Below are 18289 nucleotides of genomic sequence, written 5' to 3'. Positions count from 1 at the left end.
GCTAGGAGTTTATCTCAATCTTCAAGCGGGGTCAAACCGTGCAGTAAACAGCTCCATGGCCAGACATTGTTGCGCAACCCACGGCGAGCTGCTTCCAAAGGCAGGCTCCTCCTTTCGTCTGATATTTAATTGAGAGGGACGGCAACCATTAAGGAACGTGATAACAGAGAGCCGAAGGGAATGAGACCGGCGAGGTAGACCGAGAGAGAGAGAGAGAGCGGGTGTACGTATGTGGGTGTGAGAGAGAGGACGTTTGGTGAAGTAGTTGGAGGTTTGAAGCTGGTCGTTCAAGTGATCACTTGGGTTATTCTGCCGCGCATCACCGGCTTAGGAGAGCTTCTTCCAACGTCACCCGACTTGCACCCTTTGATAACTTAGGTAGCAGAAGGGAATCAGGCCGCCTCCATAAGCTCACTCAGGACGCTGCTGGCTAGTGGTCAAAAGGGAAGACGAAGAGAGGAATAAGAAGAGTCCGTGAGTTGGAGGACGGCTGGAGCTCCAAGAAACCAAGTACCAGTGCTCTCGCAACCTTTCCCGGCTTTGCGGCCTTTTAATCTCGTTCAACCGCATCCTTGCCAGCCAACAAGCGATCCCTCCAGGCCTGCGCGATATTGCATATGATAACAAGCGAGGGGGTAAGCAGAAGGGCTGTACCGCTCACTGCTCGAGAACTGTTGCTTGCTGGCTGCTGGCTGGTAACTAGCTGGCTAGCTTGGTAACTTCTCGTGGAGCTTGCTGTGTAGCACCAGCCGGCGGAAACGAGCCTATGTCTGTGTTACGGGGTGCCAGCAGTTGGCCCGTTTATTGCCTTGCCACAGCTTGATACAATTAAAGATATATGCATCGGTGTGGATAGCTTTGATGGAGATTCTAACCATCTCTTGCGGGCGCTAGCTAATTAACTAGCCAACTACAACCTGACTATCCACTTCGAAGCCGAGCTTGGCCTTGGGGGTTTAACCCGGGGAGCTGCTCTGTGTGCCTGGGAAGCAGTCACAATCATGTAGGTATAGTTACATGCATTCCGATGAGAACTATATACTATCAAAATGGAGTACAGGTATTATGCTAACGCCTGGAGAAAAAGCAAGGAAGTACAGGAATCGGAATCAGAACGCTCAGATCGCAATCTCCAACGACAACACCGGCCATCCTTTCCTTCTGCCTCGCTCATATATTTTTGAACATTTAACTGCATATTGCAGGCTAACTAAAAGAACAGATGCTCATAACCCATGGTAGGAGGAAGAAGATGCAACAATTCGTGTAGTTTCGCAGCAGTTGTTCTTCCTAGCTATGGAGTAGCTGTTTAACCAATTATTGAGTTACTGACGGGCGACCAATCTCGCTTCAGGGTACACAGACAAGACAGCTTGGCCAACATCGCCTGTCTCACCCTCGACGGCCCATAGCACTGTTTCTTCAAGGGCTCCTCGGCCCTCCACTTCCATGGGCGTGAAATGGCCGGATCGAGGCAGCACGATTACCTGACTTCCCTGGATAAGTCGATCGGCTATTCCATCCAGGGCCAAATGACTATCGATCGCAGGGTCTAGCATGCCCCATAGCAGTGTGGCGTTTGCCTTTAGAGCCCCAGGGGCAGGGTCGAACACGCCTGTTCCGCAGCTTGTTCTCCGGCGTTCATCAGGGCAGATGCTATGTAAGGCAGAGATGGTTTCCAGAGACTTATGCCAAGGGCCTGATACTGCTCCATGGCGGTAGTATGACGTTGTGTCCTTGAAGTTCCCTTGTTCAGCGCGAATGCGGACAGATTCAGAGTATGCCTCTCCCTCCGCCGTCTTGGTCTTGAGCTCTTCAATGCTAGGCCCCAGAGTGCTTGCCATGGCTTCTTGTGCATCTCGCACTGTAAATTCGCCGGTTTTCCCTGCAGCTAGCTCGTGGATCGACCTTAAAAACGAATAATTGCCTCCATGGCCAACATAGCGAACTAACGGTACGGGTAGATGGAAGACGAATATATATTGGGACTTCTTCAGTTGGCGGAGTACTGGGGCTAGAGCCTTGATAGACTTGCACAACACATGCCGCGAGCGCCATGGTTCCCTGAGGAAAGTCTTAAACATCTTGTGCGCTGACTCGATCGATAGGGAGATATTGTCTTGCATCAAGCCAGGCTTTTGCCAGGGACAATGCATCGTATTAGCAGGCAGAAAAAAAAAAAAAAAAAAAAAAAAAGGAAATAGGAATAGTTGAGCATACCAGGACTCCATTGGAGATGATGAACCTATCTGCCAGCTGGGGGGCTTCTGCAGCTAGGCGGAAAGCGAGTATAGCTCCCCAGTCATGAGCTACTATAATAACTCTCCTCTTGGTTCGGCCATCGCCATCGCAGACGTTGTATTGGTCTCTCACGGTGGCTATGAACTCTGTCAACGTCTCCAGGATTTCTGTAGGACCATATACGTCCAACGAATCCGTGCCCCCGTATCCAGGTAAGTCCGGTGCAAGCATCACGCTCTTCTCTCCAATTGAGCTCGACGAGAGGAGGTGCCGCCATATGGCCCAGCTATCCGGAAATCCATGCAGGAATATGACCAGCGGCTGGTTCCCAGTGTTTGAGGCGACGGTTTCATCAGGCGAGGCGTTTGCAAGATAGTGGACTTTGAACCCATTCCGCAAAGTCATAAACCAATGTGAGAAATTCTTCCAATTCTTTGAGAGATTCCAGAATCTATCTGATGCTGTGTCCAGAGAAAATCAGTGTTAGCTATCGACGAAAATAGCCACATCCGAAGGATCAATCATCCCCCTATTTTTTTTTTCTCCCTCTGTTTATTGTGCGGTAACAAGGAGGGTTCCGGGAAAAAGGGACGTTCACTCATACGAACCGAGTTGAAACTCCAACCGCTCCTTTTCAGTGGTTTGTCGAAACGGCACACCACTGAGGACTGCAGTGACTCCGTATCTCACCGACGTGAATATTCCATATACGAAAGAAAAGATGGCCACCGCCATCTTCAAGACTGGATGCTCCATGCTGATAGCATTTGCCTCTGGTATCTACCAAAACATCAAAAGTAATCTGTCTTGTTACTCCGAACCAGGACGGGGAATAAAAAAATATAACCAAAAAAATAAACAGCTACGTGGTTGTAGCGGGCGGGAAATGCTGTTATGTAAATGGTTATGTCAGGAGCTTCGGTTATGGGGAAGTTCCGCATGGCCTTATCAGGTCCATTTGTTTCTAAGCAGCTTTTGTTAAGGCCTGCGGAGATGTGGCAAGGGGTAGGCTAGTAGACCAATAGCACGGCAGCGAGCAGGTTGTCGTGACTGTGATATTCATCCCTGTAGCAGGGCTCTTTGATAGAGATCAGCGAGGCTGGATTACGTTGTTGCTGCAGGCAGGACAAGGATGGGAGAGAAGAAGATGGAGAGCAGACGAGCAGTTTGAGAGGGCCAGAGAGCGAGAGATGATGTCATAGAAGTTGAGTTTCGGAGTTTTCATTTTCCACCAAAGGAAGTTGTAGGTACCTGGTATGGACGGGGTACGGACGTTGAAATGCCAACGAAGTTGAGAAGTAGACAGACCTACTTGGAATGCATGATGAAAGCTATTCATCTATGTAATGTAGAATGTGGTTGGTTACGCGGATGGCTTCATCGCATACGTGTAGGCTGGAACGGCTGGCAGCAGAGAAGCAAGCAAAACGTCATCAAGCCTAGTCAAATAGTAAACCGGGTATATAGTCACCAAAAGCTAATGATACAAGGCTGTTGTTTGGTCCAAAGGAGAAGATAAAATAAATAATGTAGAAAAGGAAAGTAAGCAAGAACGAAAAGGGGAAATACATATATAAAGTTGCCTTCTAGTGGTCACGGAAAGAAAACGGGGAAGGGAAACCAGACAACGAGACAAAAACGACCATTATAAATAATAAGATAACAAATCCATCCCATAGCGTATATTATATTTTTCTTTTTCTCTACCCTGTTGAAAAGCCCAATCGTTCACGATTATCATCGATGACTCTGCCGTACCTATGACTCGCGTTAGCCGTGGTAACTTTATGGTGATAACGGGGAGGTAGCAAGGGGGAGCTCACTCTAATAAAAGCCTGAAAAACCACACCTCAAGATCCTCATTGCGTAAAACTTTTCGTGCCCATTTCTGACTGTCCTGTGCAATAGCTAATGCTTCGTCTTTGCCTGGCTCTTCCTTTGCAAAGTAGCGTACAGATTCGTAGTGTTCGGTTCCCCTGAAGCTGAGGGGGATGAAATGAACCCATGGCCGAAGCCACTCGTCATGCCATTCTCGGAAGAGAGCAAGCTTGTATACTAAGCTCTTGCTTAGAAGGAAGGCGTAGTACCGCCCACTGAAGGCATTTCCGTCAATATCGACAAGGTACTTGAACTTCCATGCATCTTGCTGTTTCGCTGGCTTGACGATGGTGAAGTATTCCTTCTGCGCCTCGCAGTCCTCTGGATCACATTGGCCAACGTGGCTAAAGCTCACATTGAATAGAGACCTCAGGGCGTTCCGTTGAATCTGCTTCACGGCCCAGCGACCAGTCTCCAGGCTCTTCTCGAGGATATTCGTGGGGCTCAGGCTGTTGATGTTGCGTACAAATAGCTGACGGTGCTGTCTGCGCCATCCACCTGCTCGTGAGAAGCCGCCTGTGGTCGAGCCACGCCAGTACATCTGGTCTTCCTTGACAGACCAGTCCATATCTTGATTTGCGTCATAGGCGACGTTCCCGTTCCAGTACCAGGGGCTTGGGTAGAGGATGTCCTGAAACGAGGAAACTTTGCTTTGTGAAAAGATAGGAAAGAGGTCATGAACTATATCAAGGGCATTTGGTCGTTCGAAGAAGCCAAAAGTCTGCCGTAGAGAAGGGGTCAGGCAAATGTCTGAGAAGGCAGTGGTATTGGAGATGAACCCGAGGGGAGATGTCGAGTACTGTGACATGTTATCCACGGGCTCATCTTCCAGCTGTCTAGCAGGGCTGTCTGGAGGGCAGGACATCCGTGAATTCGTCCACGTCGGCTGATGAGCAAACCTGTTGAATCTCGTGCGTCTGACTTCGTCGATTCTATCACCCTTATTCAACCCCTCCGGCCGTGCAGACCACCGATTCTGGAGCCCCTGCTGCTGTCCGTTCGAAGCCGTCATTCGCTTCCCGTCAGCGACTAGTCGTGATAGGTCAGAATGTGCCATGACGACCCTCGGTTCGTCGTGTATGTTGAAGGCCAGGTCCATGTCAGGTAGATACTTGACGAAAGTCGCCATCATCCCCTTGATCGCATCCCTCTTCCACTGCTCGCCTTCTCCACCGCCGTCAACCAGCGTAACATTCCCATCTCTTATCATCAGTCCGATGAGAGCATTCTCAAAGCCTATAGCTTCCCTTGCTCGTTCCCGGATGGTCTTTGGCTTGACTCCCCAAAAGGGAAGTAGGGTGTGGTATATCGTATCATATTCATCAATCATCTGAACGCCTCTGCTCTGGGCGAATTTGAGCCAGACGTCAAAGTGCGGCGGCGGATGAAGGCCATATCGACGCCGGTACTCGGTAGCAGCCTGCTGCAGGGTCTTTGACTGTCGTGAATGGGTGGTCCTGAACTGCTCTCTGGAGGTCTGGATCAGCCTCTCGATCGGATGCTGGGCCAGATCATCGCCCGTGGAGCCGGCGGGGTTATTGTAATTAATATTCTCGTCGCCAAAGGACTCGACCGGCGGCGGCTGTTGCGGTGCTGTTGCTGGAGAAATGCCGGGGTTTGGAGCTGGTATGATAGGCCTCTCGTCCGAATTTGGCGCATAGAAGATGAAGAGCAGAACAATCAGGGACGCCAGGCCCGCGAGAAGGGTAAACCGTCGTCCTTTCATGCCTCGTGGAACACGGACGCGCGACCAGAAGAGCTCATTGCTGGGATTTCTTTGTCGGGGGCGGGCGAGTATTTTTTTTTCTGTTTGGATATTTATCTATCAGAATCGCAAAAGGAGAAGTTTTGGCTTGGGCGGAGAGAAAAAGAAACGCGGCGAGCCAAGCGGACGGAGGCCCAGGGGGATGACGACGTCGAGTCCAGGCAAGAAAAAGCATAAACGGCGGAATAACAGTTATTTTGATATTAGACATTATACGATCTCAACTTCGGTCTCTTCGATATATGATGATGATGATGATGATGATGATGATGATGCTAGAACGGGTGTTTACTAGCAGCCATTCTGGTGCAGGCTGCTTCGTTTCATGCGCTTAGTTATCTACCCTGATGCTTAATGGCCATTTGATATCCAGCAACTTACAGGGACATCTCGTCCATCTACTCTTCTCAAGTGTTCCATAGCTATGCTCTAGTTAAAAATAAACAGGATACAAGTTGTAGATCTTACATGCAGTAAAGGCCTCATCCTATAGTAGTTAAAAGCTGACACTCCTTGCATTTCCTTAGCGAAGGGCGTAGATGCTAGAGTGCCTGATATTGGTGCCTTTTAAAGTAGTAGATAGCATGCCTGAGTATCAATCTAGACGCGATACTAAGTACACCAACTCCAAACATCTTCTAGGAAACGATATAAAAACGTATATAAGTGTGTCGCTGAAGTTTGGAACCAGATAACGTTGCTTAACATTTGTATCAACCAGCTATTTCACAGGCCTAACAAGTCTAGATTCCGACCCAAACAGTAAGCTTGAGTCGGTTGGAGACCTGTACGCATGCGATCTAGCGTGAATTATCTGATCGACTAGACACGGACAACTGATCCGGTCCTCTGGACAACTGGACAACAAACCCTTGCCTGTGAAGGACCAGCACCAGATGGGTCCTCAGAGAGCAATCCCTGGTAAATACCGATACCCGGTCGATAAAGCGGCAGCGATGGACCGGCAATCTAACGGTGGAGTTCTTCTGCAGTACGGAGTACTCATGTCCAGTACAAGGGAGACCAGGTGCCCTGTCAAGCCCGAGCTCTTCAAGCTAGAGAAGCTCCATGATCGCTGGTTGATGAGGAAAGGGTAGTCGTATGGACTGTATCTGTGAATGGCGACGAGAAAGGATCCGGATCTGCTGGAAACTCCAGAAGACCTGCTTTAGAGACGGTGAAAGAGAGAACGGTAACGCATAACCAGCTGGACCCGGGCTTATCACCGAGCTATGGAGAACTTAGACATGTATCCCACGCCCTTGAATTGGGGGGGGGGGGTATAAGCAGCAGGAGAAGTGCGTGTCTCTGGGGTATAATGTTATGCATCTTAAAGTAGCGGGAACGACAAACACTTGTCTCCATGGCTGCGAGGACGCTGTTTCATCGGGGTATATCTGCACCGGGCTATCAGCGAGGCCTGCTCTTGCGGTCTTGCGGTCTTGCTGCCTTCGAGGTACTAAGTAAGTAGTCAAGAGCGTCCATGTTACTTTCTTTGTTTATCGGCCGGGAGGTTAGACGCCGAATCCTTCAGCCAAAAGTCATGCTTACAGAGTCGTAGCTGACAAAACAGGTCGACTTCAAGTATACACTACACACAGAAGGTAAAGACAGAGAAGCCGAAGAAGCGAGAGAAGTTGAGAGAAGTTGAGAGGAGATATATATATGCATATAACTAGCTAGACAGCAATAGCAATAGCAATAACAATAGGAATATTAGACATGCAGAGGGTGAAGAGAGAGAGAGAAAAGAGAACGAGGTATATACATGATGAGTCAGCAAAGGAAAAAGCGGCAAGGGAAACAAGGGGAGGCCCGTCGCTAAAAACGGCACTGGATTGCCTAAGCAGGTCTAGTGTCGTTGAAACAGGCCTATCAGGAGCAGCTGGGATGGCGTGCTTGCGCGGGTCCGCCACTCGCACTCACTAAAGGGGGCTTGTGGAGGAGCAAGAGGGCAGGCAGAGGCTTGGGGGTGGTCACATATAAGAAAAGACGGACGGCCAGAGACATGGCTTGCACAGAAAAAAAAGAGACTTCCTCCATCTCTATCTTCACCTTCTCTTCTTCTTCTTCTTCTTTCTTTCTTTCTATCACCAGTCTTGCTCTGTGGAAAAGGGACAGCAAGCTGAAAAACACAGGGGGAATATCACCCAAGATGGGAACAGGCACAGGAAAAAAAGCACAATAAAAGCACAATCATCACGCTGGGGGAAGAGAGTTGGGTCATGATATGAAATGCAGGTAACAGAGCAGCAGCAGCACACTCGAAAGGGGGTTGGATGGCTGCCCTGGGATGATGGATGGGATGGGCTGCCGGGCGAGGTTGAGGGTATAGCTTTGGCTCTTCAACCACGCTGATACTCAGGCAGAGATGGAAGCTCATCCTCATCTTCATCTACTAATCGTGCTTCAAAGACTTCTCTACAGCTTCAAGCCCCTGTTGGAGAAGAAGGTACACTGCTTGATGTGATGGGACTTGCCTGTCTTCTCATCAAACAGAGAACAGCCAAAGTGAGCTGCGTTTGGAGGAGTATACACTGGGTGCCAGATGTCAGCAAGACAGAGGTACTAGCCAAAAAAAAAAAAAAAAAAAAAAAAAGGTAGGTCTCGTTTGGACCATAGTCCTCATACTACTTACAGTGCAGAGAGATGGCAAAGTCATTTGGATCCGGGTTTGAGATCTTGTGCAGGCCAAGCTGGATGTTTGATGTCAGCCTAGCCAACCAAGCCAGCATCCGCTGTCGGATATACAGAGAAAGAGAGGTAGAACTTACCTTGTCGGACATGTATGCCACTTCGTTCTCCCGAAGGATGGTCTCCTTGGTGACTGTCAGGGGGCAGGCTTCGCCGTTGTTGATTTTGTCCTGCTCTGGCCAGTCATATCTGTGCTCCTTTAACGAACCATGCAAGATCTACACCAGGGACAGAGATAACGATCAGCTACGGTGGGCTCTTTTGCTTTCACTCCCTCTCTCCGTTGGTCTCTCTCGGCCTTTGCTCTTTCGGCTTTGCTCTCCCAAAGGGAAAGGAAAGAAAAAGAAAGGGTCAATACTCTACCTTCATTACACAATGAGCGTTAGCATGATCGTGGATTGGACTGGACTTTCCAGGGTTCCAGACGAAGATGAGCTGCATTCCATTTTGCCACGTTAGCTAGATGGTCTCCTTCATGTTCTTTTCGCACCACAGACTCCTAGGACTCTTTGGGTTTCAACGATGCTGGCTGGCTACTCCTTGACTTACCAAGTTACTCTTGCCGTTGCCCTCATCTACGAGGTTTCTGGTATAGGCTCTGGACTCATCTGCCAACGCATATCGCTGCCACTCCTCGTGGTTCGATACGTATCCCTCCATCAACTTCTGGATGTCCATGGGGTCTACGTCGTCAGAGTCGAGGCCCGACGACGGTCCAAGGACGGCACTGAGGTCGTCTACTAGCTTGTGGAAGGCATCTTTCCCCTTGACGTCCACTGGGACGATGGGATCTGCCGTTGCGGTCTGGTTTTCGATGAATGGCATGATGACTCGATGGATCTCAACAGTTTTCTTCACCCTCGGTGATGCAGACTTGGGGTGTGGTGTGACTGTGTGTGTTGGCTTTCGGCAAAAGGGTAGGCAGCTGCCGACTGGAAGAATAGAGGAGTAATGATGGCAAGATATATACAGCTGTCTCTTTAGGGTGTTTGGATGGTCTTAGGGGGGATGGGAAACCTGTCCTGATTTCACGGGGGTTTCTTCTCTTATCCCTTTCGCACCTTGGGTGAACAGACTTGTTAGTGGCCGCAGTCGTAGTTTCATCCTTTTTTCCCTTTTGACTCCACGCCACTTTGGTGGTTTCGGGTCCCTCCGACCAATCCCGTTGCTGCGCGCCCTCTACGGATATTCCCGGGCGCCGAAAGGGCTCAGACCGGGTCACATGAACAAATCACGTGATATTAAGCCGTTCACGGATAAATTTAAGCTCCGAGATAAGATCAAGATTTGATTAGATAAGCCGCGGATAAGCCGCCTATTTTTTTTTTTCTCGTGAATTCATAGCAATGGAGAGGTTGTTAAAACTTCCCCCGCTGCCAATTTGGTGAACATATAACTGCGCAAAACTGCATCTCTCGCGCGATCCTATCTTCCGTCCTGCCAGCGCAGCGTCAGCTATTTTGCGCTAATCTATTTTTCTATCTTCTTCTTTTTTTTTTTTTTTTTTTTTTTTTTTGGCAGCGTTTCCCCGTATCCGGCAGACTACCGCAATCATGTCGACCACAGTGGACAAGGTTCGCTATCAATTAATCCTAACACACCCACGAACAAGATATAGCTAACCATGTCGTCTTGTTTCCGCTGTTATAGATTAGAGAGATTGAGGCCGAAGTCGGTACCCTTCCGAAGCTGTTTATTTTTACCTTCCCGCCACGTTTCGCGCATGTTTTATTTAACAATGCCTTATCGTTATATAGATGGCCAAAACCCAAAAGAATAAAGCCACCTCGTTTCATTTGGGTACGATCTGGAACAGTCTTCTACCAGGGTGTGTCATAGATCTGACAGTGGAAAATAGGTCAATTGAAAGCTAAGCTTGCGAAGCTAAAGCGTGAACTGCTCACCCCGAGCGGCGGAGGTGGTGGAGGTGGAGGTATGCTTTGACACCCACACGGGTATAAAATATGGATATGCACTAGGGCAGTAAGGCTGATGTGATTTTTCACAGCTGGTTTCGATGTTGCGCGTACCGGTGTTGCCAGTGTGTATGTTTTTCCCACGCTTCAGGTACTTGAATCAGTTCAATTGGACATGGCCAGCTAACGTATCAGTGGCTTTATTGGATTCCCATCCGTGGGTAAGAGTACGCTCATGAGCAAGCTAACCGGACAACATTCTGAGGGTATGTCGGTCGATTTAAAAATTATACCCCTTTATCAATTGACACATCCCCCTGTGCTGATACGTACATCACACAGCTGCCGCATATGAATTCACAACCCTTACCACCGTCCCCGGTCAGGTCCTATATAACGGCGCGAAGATCCAGATGCTTGACCTTCCTGGAATCATCCAAGGCGCCAAGGACGGCAAAGGTCGAGGAAGACAGGTCATTGCCGTTGCCAAAACATGCCATCTTATCTTCATCGTTCTAGACGTGAACAAGCCCTTGACCGACAAGAAGATCATCGAGAACGAATTAGAAGGGTTCGGCATAAGGATCAACAAGGAGCCTCCGAACATTATCTTCAAGAAGAAAGATAAGGGAGGAATTGCCATCACAAACACCGTACCCCTGACCCATATCGATCACAGCGTATGTGGAATTCTCTTGTCCTTTCTTGCTCGGCATTTCTCCCCGGCATTCCAACAAAGACAGTATCTCATCAGATGTATAGGAAATCAAAGCGGTTATGAACGAATACAAAATCTCTTCGGCAGATATAGCAATCCGCTGCGACGCCACGATTGACGACTTGATTGATGTTCTTGAGGCCCGAAGCCGTTCTTATATACCTGTGATTTACGCCTTGAATAAGATCGATGCTATTTCAATCGAGGAGCTGGATCTACTATACCGTATCCCCAACGCTTGTCCCATCAGCTCGGAGAGAGGATGGAATATCGACGAACTCCTCGAGCTGATGTGGGAGAAACTCAACCTGCGAAGAGTCTATACCAAGCCCAAGGGCAAGAATCCAGATTATAACGAGCCAGTGGTCTTGAGAAGTACTGCTTGTACTGTCGAAGATTTCGTACGTCCCGTCTTCCTCCTCCTTCTCCCTTTTTGTCCCGGTTTTTTTTTCGTTATTAACCTGATGATAGTGCAATTCTATCCACAAATCTATCGTTGAGTCCTTCAAGCATGCCATCGTTTACGGTCGTTCCGTCAAACATCAACCACAACGAGTCGGATTGAGCCACGAACTCGCGGACGAAGACATAAGTAAGTGGGCCATGCCCGTTCCGTTCCGTAGTTCCCATCTTTCATGCATATCATCTTCTTTTTACTAACATGCCTTAATCATTAGTAACAATCGTCAAACGATAAATGCATGTATACTTTAAGGAACTGGGTTCCCTATAACTCTTTTCCTGGGTCATCCATGCCCGTGGAGCTGGGATGTTCCACACAGCTATCCAGTTTACCCTGAACTGCAACTCCAGAGCATGGTCTTGAATCTGATAGCTGACAGGGTATACGGGATGACGTGTTCAGGAGGAGTGGAATTGAATTATATGCCTTGCTTGGTCTTGAGAAAATATGCTTTTTTAAGACAAGGAATGTATGTAAGAGGGGAGGTTAAAGGAGAGAGGTGGAAGAAGAAGGGAGGCGAAAAGGACAGCAGCAGACGCAACTGATGCAATGCACTCTTGTGGAAATGATTGATGAATTGAAATCCTGCTATCAATATTAACTGTTTAGTTAGGCAGAAAGGAAATAGGGGGTGGTGTTGGGGGGAGGCGAGGTTGCGCAGCCCAAAAATTACCAGGCCATGGAAAAGACTGAATTTTAGCAAAAAAACTCATAAAATAGCACGCAAACACAATAGTTATTCATCTGTCTGTTTCTGCTCATGCTGAAATTTGGCAACCATCTCACAAAAGTCAATCGCAATACATTATTCTATTTTTTCTTCATCGTCAACATCACCGCCCGCCTCGTCGAGACCGATTATACATCTGGATAGTTAGTTGCTATTTTTGCAAACGAGAAGTTAATATAGCGGTCTCGAGACAATAGATCCAAAACTCAAGAGCAGTTCCGTCTGTTCCCCTTCATTCCAATCCCCCAACCGTGCTCGAGTCGATAAGCCACCCCCAGATGGAAATGAAATGGTCGTCGTAGTCCAATAATTGCATTTGTAAGCTATGCCAGGGCTATGTAGTGTATGCATGCTTCGCATCTCGCATGGGCAATGATGCAAGACAGAAGTCTTTGGCCCTGTAATCCTTGGCCCCTGCTCGTCTGCTCACTATGCGCATGCAGGATAAGGATTCCTCTCGACGCCCTCCCCCCCCTTTTTTTTTTAAATTTGTCTTGGGTGTCTTGTGTCTTGCGTGCTGCATGTGTGCGTATTTGTATAAATGTATGTGTATCTTCGTCCCTGCCGCGCAACCCGGAAGCCTGCATGAAGAGTACATTTGATAGTCTATGATAGTTCGAAGCTCTGGCCTGGACACGAAATCGTTCCGGCTTGCTGTGCCAGTCAGGTCTGGAGCAGATGGCTCTCTGATACGGAGACTCTCGGGTAAGGCCAGGCAGGGGGTTTCAGCCCGAGGCCGCAGTCGGGTATCCATATCCATATCCATATCCATATCCATGCACAGGGCACTTATCAGACGATCGAACGTGTCTAAGTAAGTAAAATGTATGTATCATCTCTCCCTGTCCCTGCGGCGCTATCTGGTTCCTTATACTTCGGTCCCGATAAGGTGTTCCGGCGTTGAATTGCCGATGACGCTCTAGTTAATGACCTGGGGCAGGGAGGATGAATATTGAAACACTTGTATCCTATCCAATCACCGGGGGAAAGGAGAAAATAATCAGTGCTTCCCAATCATGAACCGTTCCATTGACCTGGTTGGGATGATAATAAATACTACCGTTGCACATACACTGCAGAGAAGAGAGACAGGGAGAGAGTGAGCGAGTGTGTGTGGTGTTGTGTTTACATTGTACGGGGGATAGCTGGTTGGTAGATGGGGGGGGGGGGGGGGGGCGAAGACAGAGATCTCGCTCTGTTTGAAACTCGAGATTTCGAAACCTCAAATGTCAAACATCAAAGGACCAACCAAAAGAAAAGAGGGCTTGGTATCAAACGACTTATGCAGAAAAGAGATAATGGGCAATCTCAATCCATGGCCAGATAGGAAAGTCAAGGCAAGACAGCATCCCGCAGATAGAGGAGCGTGATAGTTCAGTGGTTAGAGCGATAGCCCAAGGTTTAGGAAAAGGGGAGGCAAAAAGAACAGCAAAGCATCCGCCGGCTGAAGAAAGCGGCGTTTAAGCTGGGAATGGAGGTGTGTATGCGTGTGTGCGAGGATATATCATGGCTGTGATAATGATAAGTTATGCTCTCTTTTTGCCCTTTACAACGTCCTCGGATGACATCTGCCGGGGAAAGGCACCAGGCAGCTCCAGGAGGGAAGAATAGACTAAGCTTGACGATTATACAGATACACAGACAGGACACGGTGCAGACATGATCTCGCCGTTGAGATCATCGGTATAACCACCAAAGGCCAATATTGCAGATAGCCGCTACTATCGAGGCATCCGCCAGCCCACCCACCCCCTATGGTGTATTGTGTATGACCTATCCCGATTAGGCCATCATAAAAACCCCCGAGAGAGCCCGGCGAGCAAAATAAATAAAATAAAGATTGCTATTGCAGCCGCTAAAAAGGCAAATAGTGCATTCCAGCCAGCATAAACCATTATCCAGTTCCAGTTTGATCGGGGTTTAAACCGTCTTTTAGATTAACTGGACGCTATATACCCTCCTAGATTGCAACCCGTGTGCGACATGTCAGCCAGACAGCCATCCACCACGCAAGGACAAAGCAGCATAAGAGTCGAAGTAATGATATTAACAATAATAACCAGGGTAATAAGCATGTCTTTGTCTTACAGCAATCGTCGTCGGCCAAGGCAAAATAAACCGTCCAAACATAAAATCTGTGTCAAGGGACACAACCCGTCGAGGAGGACCATGGATCTGCAGCCCATCAATCTGGGGGTTCTTTGTGTGACCCGCCCATGCTGAGCTTGATGGCTGTGGAGTGAGACGGGGGGAGGATGAGGATGGTGATGGCGACTGATTTCCCGGGCGGGTTGGAAGAAGCATCTTCTGGGTGACCAAAACACACACACACAACCAGAGCTAGCTATCTAGACGGCGGATGTGTAGGGCGAAAAAAGAAAGCAACCAGGAAAAAAAAAAGGCATCGAACGTTCCTTTTTTGTTTTCACATCTTTCCTCAAGGAGGCTTTTGCTTCGGTCTCTTCTCTTTTTCCATTCTCTCGCTAGTATACGCAGGGCGCCATGAAAATTAGGGGATGAGAGAGGAAGCTGAAGAAGAAAAGAAGAGATAGACTTGACAACCCGATTTTGGCAACTGTCTATGTATGCTCGTTTTCTTTTTTTTTTCTTTTCAGCGGGATAACATGGGCATGCATGTATATCGTCTTCGACATTCCTCCTGAGCTACCCTTGGCAGCTGTAACGAGCTCGTATGGAATGAAATGGGTAGCGAGAGGAGGCCGTGTTGATAGAGCGGTGAACATCGCCACTGACGTCTATCTCACATGGCCGTTTGATCGCTTGAAAAAGAAGAAAAAGAAGAAGAAGAACAAAGTATGCTCCGTACGGCGTCCAGCGTCAGGAGGATGAGATGCGATGCTGAAGAACCGAGAACCAGCTCCAATCGAGACAGTGCACATTTCACGTCCAGCGTCGATCTCTGGTTTTAAGCCTGCAGAATCGGACTAGAAGTCGATCCCCGACAAAGAACAGACCAGGCGAGGGAAGAAAAAGAAAGGAAAGAAAAGACAGGAAACAGAGATGATTAGGGTCCATCTCGATATATCAGGTTGGTCCTGGTTGTAGAAGAAAGAAGGCCCTGAGAGCAAGCTTGAGATGGGTATCGACGACGCAGGCGCTGGTGGTACCGAGCACAAAGTACTCCCTCCGCTGTCTTTTTGCTTGTAAATCAGCCGGCTAGGTACATGATGCGATGTAATATGCCATTTGTACTCTGTACAAATAAATCGAGACGGCTCTGTCATCCTATCAGATCAACATCATCATCCACAGGATTTACCCGTGTACAGACAGACGCGACGCATGTCACTGTGCATAACATATATCGTAGCTGTCCAAGCTCTCCGTCGGCATGTACATACCAGATCTCAGTGAGAGCAGCCGGAACAAAGGACAGCAAAGAAAAAAGAAGAGAAGAGAAAGGGTAGTAAAAGATGGACATGCATCCGGTCCACTTTGAGCAGGTCGAGACGGGAGACATCCTGGCGGTGTGTGTATATATTAGCTTGAGTAGCTGAATCTATAATCAGAACGAGGAGAGAGAACCGGCCCTTTCTTGACTCGTATAATATAAGAAGTTGGAAGCGATGACAGGGTATCTACCCGCTGCGATTATGTATGTCTATATAATAATAATAGTAATAATAAGGGAGGCTAAGGGGCTTCGGTACCAGGTTTTGGTGCATGGTCAATCGGCGGATATTCCGCCTGCCGCTGGTGGATCAAGGGGAACGGACAGGCAGCGAGCAGGAGAACGCTTTGAGCTACAGAGAGTGTCCCGACTAGTCCAGGCTACTTGAGTAATGTATGCATGCACGCATGTACGCCGAGAGAGCGAACGAAGCAGGCATCGTACCATCAAGATGCAGTCAAGTCGAGTTACGCACTGCGAAGATGCTGGTGAGTTTGCAAGGGTTCTCGAAAGAGATGCGGAATATTGGCTATTATGATGCAGTGTACCTCCTTTATGCACCGTTTCTTCTTTTCTCTTGTGCTGTCTTCCCTTCATCTTCTCTCTGCTCGTCTTCTCTTTGCTGCTTCTTCTTCTCCGTGGGCCAAGCTTGATTACCGTCCAAGCTCCCTTCCCATGCTCTGTGGGAAGCAAATCGGAGACGATATCAAAATGTTGGTTGCAAGTTCAGGGTAAAAAAAAGGGGGGGCGCTGCGGGTTGAACAATGAAAAGGGCCAGCAAGGTGCAGACAAAAAAAGCCAACACCTACTCCATCCGCTATCTTACTTCCTGCATTGTCGGGATTGGCTTGAAAGTCGCCAGGAAGCAGACAAGTCTTGTATACAATGTGGCTCTTTTTTTACTAGCTAGGGGGGAAGGCGAAAAGGAGAAGAAAGAGAGCGGAAAAAAGGGCATGAGAGGCATCAAATCGCACTCTTGGTCCCCTTCCGTTTGCCAAATCGGTCGATGGGAAGCAAGGCTGGGACGGAGGACATACTAAGTATGTAACTTATAGTTAATGTTCGTTAAGGGCCGGGATACGACTTATATGACCCTCCACATTCGAGTTTTGATATGTAAGTTGACGTCTTGTCGATTCAGGAGAAGCACGACGGCCAGGGGTTGAAGTGAGCAGCAAAACGAACGAGAGGCTCGAGGTTGCCGCGGCGGTAGAAACCCCTTTCCGAGGCCTCCACAAGGGGAGGGATGCTTTTTTTCTACTCTCAGGGAAGTATATGTATCTTGTATTCATACTTCGTTGCTGTTGTTTAGAGGCCTTTCCCCCCTTCTTCCTTGCTGTTTTTTCCCCCCTTCTACCACGCGAGATGACTGGGATGGGGCCCTGTACGGGGGAGTACGACCTTCATACGACGCTGGAGCAGAGTTAGCGAAAACGGGACTATGCTGGAGGCAGAGAAGACGATGATAGGAAAGACAAAAGGACGAAAGGCAGAGCTTGCCGTCTCCCTTGCTTGAAGCCATCATCAGCCCCTTACAGACCGGAAAAGGGCCCTAGCTAGTGCTTACAAGAGGATTACTGATCATCTCGAAGGGCTTCTCCCTCCCTCTCTCTGCTCTTCTCACACGAGGGATGGCTTCTTCTGCATCTACCGAGTGGGTTAGCCAACTAGTTAACCTCTTTGAGGTTATTCCATGCGGGCTCTCTCAGGGCAAGCCACCGCAGAGAGAAGTGCGAGTCAAACCTGCGAGTAATGTTTCAATACACGCAGGTATATAGTTAGTTAACTCACTAGCGATGGAGTAAAAAAGGACTTCCCTATGCCTCCTACATCTCTGTATGGCGAGCGTGCTTAGAGCCTTGTTCCCTGGCCATGCAGCCGAGATGTTCATACCAGGTACGGATGTGGGCGGCGATATCCCCCTCCCTCCCCCCCCTGGCCATGGACACAAGAGAGAATACCAGCAGCTAGGAAGAGGAATATTCTGCATTGCAGCCCAATCAGGAGGCGCTGCAACCAGCTCGAGGATATACGACGGAGCGCGGCTTCTCCGCACTAAACTACTGCGTACTGCGGTAGCTTAATTATCATGCACAGTAAGTAAGTTACTGTTACTTGATCTTGGAGAGGAGGGATACGGGTGGGCAGAGTATCGTCACAGCCTGTGGTACGCTTCGGGTGGTTCGTATCAACTCCCCTTCTCCGGCCGCCATGTATCACTCAGGCGAAGTATACTCCATCTCTCTTCCTTGACCCTTCGTCATGCTTCTCCATGCTTCTTCTTCAGTACAGGGCACTAACCTCGTCTCTCAGGGTATTCTGGTGCGTGTGCTGTGTCGTGTAGGGGGTTCCTTGCTGGGGCTGTCAACAACCCCCTTTTTTTTTTTTTTTTGGGCACTGCCTGAGGAGCTGCCCATTATTAGCATGCCATCCACATCGCCGAATCATAATGTATACGGTACATGCGGTGAA

At 48.7% G+C, this 18289-nt stretch overlaps 6 protein-coding genes across 8 annotated transcripts; 2 read left to right on the top strand and 4 right to left on the bottom strand.

The window, feature by feature from the left end:
- Positions 1-1325: 1325 nt before the first annotated feature.
- On the bottom strand, positions 1326-2997 carry TERG_00458 (uncharacterized protein; the record flags this gene model as incomplete). The annotated part of the gene is made up of 3 exons (XM_003238419.1): positions 1326-2135; positions 2221-2702; positions 2850-2997. The coding sequence occupies 3 exons, from the start codon at positions 2995-2997 to the stop codon at positions 1326-1328; spliced, it is 1440 nt and encodes a 479-aa protein (XP_003238467.1).
- A 150-nt stretch (positions 2998-3147) lies between these two features.
- On the bottom strand, positions 3148-5896 carry TERG_00457 (uncharacterized protein). Its single transcript, XM_003238418.2, has 2 exons — positions 4065-5896; positions 3148-3999 (listed from the first exon to the last, which is right to left on the bottom strand). Exons 1-2 carry the CDS (start codon positions 5843-5845, stop codon positions 3945-3947), a joined length of 1836 nt encoding a protein of 611 aa, XP_003238466.1. The 5' UTR covers positions 5846-5896; the 3' UTR covers positions 3148-3944.
- A 572-nt stretch (positions 5897-6468) lies between these two features.
- On the top strand, positions 6469-6981 carry TERG_08656 (uncharacterized protein; the record flags this gene model as incomplete). Its single annotated transcript, XM_047748994.1, has 2 exons — positions 6469-6542; positions 6711-6981. 2 exons carry the CDS (start codon positions 6469-6471, stop codon positions 6979-6981), a joined length of 345 nt encoding a protein of 114 aa, XP_047603557.1.
- Positions 6982-7163: 182 nt separating this feature from the next.
- On the bottom strand, positions 7164-9765 carry TERG_00456 (uncharacterized protein). Of its 3 annotated transcripts, XM_003238416.2 has the most exons (5): positions 9128-9751; positions 8942-9013; positions 8659-8796; positions 8523-8580; positions 7164-8421 (listed from the first exon to the last, which is right to left on the bottom strand). In XM_003238416.2, exons 1-5 carry the CDS (start codon positions 9401-9403, stop codon positions 8306-8308), a joined length of 660 nt encoding a protein of 219 aa, XP_003238464.1. In that variant the 5' UTR covers positions 9404-9751; the 3' UTR covers positions 7164-8305. The 3 variants fall into 3 exon arrangements, with proteins under 3 accessions (XP_003238464.1, XP_047605113.1, XP_047605112.1); XM_047749102.1 differs by having other exon boundaries at positions 7164-8580; positions 9128-9765; XM_047749101.1 differs by having other exon boundaries at positions 7164-8796; positions 9128-9765.
- A 499-nt stretch (positions 9766-10264) lies between these two features.
- TERG_00455 (ribosome-interacting GTPase 1) lies at positions 10265-12361 on the top strand. The gene is made up of 3 exons (XM_047747596.1): positions 10265-11174; positions 11257-11613; positions 11684-12361. The coding sequence occupies exons 1-3, from the start codon at positions 10908-10910 to the stop codon at positions 11870-11872; spliced, it is 813 nt and encodes a 270-aa protein (XP_047603556.1). The 5' UTR covers positions 10265-10907; the 3' UTR covers positions 11873-12361.
- A 3690-nt stretch (positions 12362-16051) lies between these two features.
- TERG_11570 (uncharacterized protein) lies at positions 16052-17043 on the bottom strand. Its single transcript, XM_047750669.1, has one exon. It carries the CDS (start codon positions 16412-16414, stop codon positions 16094-16096), a length of 321 nt encoding a protein of 106 aa, XP_047605111.1. The 5' UTR covers positions 16415-17043; the 3' UTR covers positions 16052-16093.
- Positions 17044-18289: the final 1246 nt, after the last annotated feature.

Source organism: Trichophyton rubrum (genome assembly GCF_000151425.1).
Source record: "Trichophyton rubrum CBS 118892 genomic scaffold supercont2.1, whole genome shotgun sequence".
Lineage (NCBI taxonomy): Eukaryota > Fungi > Ascomycota > Eurotiomycetes > Onygenales > Arthrodermataceae > Trichophyton > Trichophyton rubrum.
This window is presented reverse-complemented; position numbering and strand designations above follow the sequence as displayed.